The following is a 2,837-nucleotide window of genomic DNA, read 5'->3' on the forward strand; positions in this document are numbered from 1 at the left end:
CATTATCCTATACATACTTCTACCCTATGCATACATCTATACAAAAGAAGAAAAATCTACTGCCATTAAGTCTAACTCATAGTGATCCTCCATTGGGTTTCAGACGTAAATCTTTATGGGAGAAGAATGTCCATGTTTCTCCCACAAAGCAACTGGTGGATTGGAACTGCTGACTTTTAGTTTAAGAGCCCAGTGCATTACAAACTACACTGGCATCGAGTCCCCCCTAATCCATAGCCTCACTGGGTTTCCAAGGATGTAAACAGCATGGGAGGAGGTTGTCCATCTTTTTTCCAGGGGCTGGTAGATCTAAACTGCCAGAAAGGTTTGGTGTTAGTGTTCTAACTCCCTATCCCACCAGTTACTACACCACCAGAGCTCCCGAGTACTGTCTCCAGGACTCCTTAAAGGGAAGGATCTATTCTTTCTATACACATCCATGTTTCCCATACAGCTGTAAATTTAAGGTAAAGAAATAAAGGTACAGTCTTCAAGAAGTCCACACTTAGTTTTTATTAACCAGAAGCTCACCTCCTTGGATAGACACAGCTACCCAAGGACCCCCAGTCACTATGTTTTTCCTGCTTGCATGGCTGGCACCATTTTTGCTCACCTGAGTTGGGAGGATCTGCAAAGCTGCTTCAAAACCTGATTTTGTTTCCAGGTAAAAATCTCTGAGAGAGGTCCAGGGGAAGAAAGGCCAGCAGAGGATCCCCTTCCTTTTCCCACAGGATGGGACAAGTAAAATGACTTAGTGACCTGCAGTCAGCCCACTGCAGCACAGAGAGCCCCGAGCTGACTGAAGGCCTAGGCACATTGAGTCCCCCCTACTAGCCAGGCCATTGATCACTCCTGGCCTGCCTTCCCACAGAGGCCAATCCCTAACTATAAAGTTTTCCTCAGTTATTGTTACACAATGCAATCTGATGTCTTCCTATTAAGGGGCTCTATCAGCTTCAGCTGCTGGGGTGCAAGGATTAAGCATCCGAATGGAAGCCGAGGTGCCAACACACCGCCTATCTTCCTGTGCTCCCTTCCACCCTGAATCAGCCTCACTAGCCCAGGAGGCACCTGTGACCAAGGAGAGCTGCTCCACCTTGGGATGCAAGGGGCTCTGGAACAGGACACCTGAGCTAAGAGTGGACACTCCGGTTTATGGGTCGCTTTTCTGTGAAGAAGCTTTTCAGCAGTAGCACCTGGCTGAAGCTGACCACGAACAGGGCAATTGTCTCGCCCACAGACCAGTAGGAAACTCGGCTATTCAGGTCTTCAGCCCGAGCCCGGTCCTGGGCCTCCCGGAGTCGATAATGTGTCTGTGAGTCAATCACTGTCTTCAGAGCCTCGTGGATGGTCACACAGGCGGATTCCATCTGGGGAGGGAGAGAAAAGCAGTCATATCTCAAATGCTGTACAATGAAAGTGAAGCCAAGCTTACAATAAATCCTCATCATAGACCTGTGCTAAGAGTTTTATGTAATCCTCTTATAAACTTTTACTGTCAAAGTGATTTCAACTCACAGTGACCCTACAAGACAGAGTGAAACTTCTCCCAAGGGAAGTAAGCTATATGAAGAAGAGCACAATTTCCTTATTAGCCTCCGTTTTTTTGTCAGTCAGACAACTGGTCTACTTCTCAGGGTTTGCCTTTACACATGTTAGTTGACTCTCACACTACACCCCATGAGTGAAAAGTAGTGAAATATCAGATGAAATATATTTATGTGTGTAACTCTAAAACCAAGCCCACTACCCTGAGTCACTTCTAACTAATGGCAACCCCATGAACATGGAAGAACGGCTCTGGAGGGATTTCTGGCCTATAATCTTTATGGAAGCAAAATTGCCAAGTTAGTCTTTCGTAATATCACTGGGCAAGTGCAAAATCACTGACATTTAGGTTACTTAAAAAAAAAAGAAAGAAACAAACAAAAAAATCCACTATTAATTTGATTCTGGCTCACAGTGGCCTGCTATTGAGTTTCTGAAGCTGTAAATCTTTCTGAGAGGATGCTGTCCATCTTTCTCCTTCGAAGTAGCTGGTAGATTAGAACTACTGACCCACTGATTAGAACTACTCACCTTCAGGTTAACAAAATAACATGTAACACACTAGGCCACCCACAGCTCCTTTTTAGGTTCTTGCTGGTGGTTGTAATTATTGTCTTCGGGTCAGAACTGACTCCTCCAGTAAGTTTTCAGAGGCAGTAAATCAAATGGGAAGAGACTATCCATCTTTCTCCAGAGGAGCAGCTGGTGGATTCAAACCTTGACCCTTTGGGTTGGCAGTGCAGCTCATTACCATTAAGCCACTAGAGCTCTCTTTTTGGTTATTGTCGCTGTTGTGTACTGTTGTGTCAAAAGTGACACATGGCTGGCCTCCAGCGGGTTTTCAGAGGCAGTGTACTCACACAGGAGGAGACTGCCCATCTTTCTCTGCAGAGCAGCTGGTGGATTCAAACTGTGTGCCTTCAAGTTGGCAGCACAGCTCCTATTAGATGTTTTTTACATGTAAATACATAGAGACTTCTTCTTAAAACACTAGGAAAGGCCATTCCCACTCATGAGGTTTCTTTCTATTAAAATCACGTACAGTAACTCAAAGTGGCCACAGGTCTCCCTTGAAGTCCTTGGACCCTGGGCCTGGGAATGCAGCATCAAGTTCAGGTTGGCATCTCTACCGTTCTCCTGGATCCAGACTCACTGGGCAGAAAGGAGAGAGGAGGAAGGAAAAAGAAGGCAGGGCAGAGAAGTCACAGTATGTGACTGACTTGACTTCCTTTAGCCCTTACTCCAGTGGGGCCTTCACTGACCTTATATGTTGTTTCTTGTTGTTGTTA

At 45.6% G+C, this 2,837-nt stretch overlaps 1 protein-coding gene across 1 annotated transcript in view; it reads right to left on the reverse strand.

Moving 5' to 3' along the window:
- Positions 1-1,127: 1,127 nt before the first annotated feature.
- The window catches only part of TMED3 (transmembrane emp24 protein transport domain containing 3), a 13,145-nt gene continuing 11,435 nt past the window's right edge, over positions 1,128-2,837 (reverse strand). Inside the window, exon 3 of the mRNA XM_006888249.1 lies at positions 1,128-1,370. Within this exon, the coding sequence (XP_006888311.1) occupies positions 1,134-1,370 (237 nt within the window). The 3' untranslated portion in view covers positions 1,128-1,133. The remainder of the gene's footprint in view (positions 1,371-2,837) is intronic.

Source organism: Elephantulus edwardii, unplaced genomic scaffold, assembly GCF_000299155.1.
Source record: "Elephantulus edwardii isolate Elephantulus edwardi_28Jun2011 unplaced genomic scaffold, EleEdw1.0 scaffold00066, whole genome shotgun sequence".
NCBI classification, from domain to species: Eukaryota; Metazoa; Chordata; class Mammalia; order Macroscelidea; family Macroscelididae; genus Elephantulus; species Elephantulus edwardii.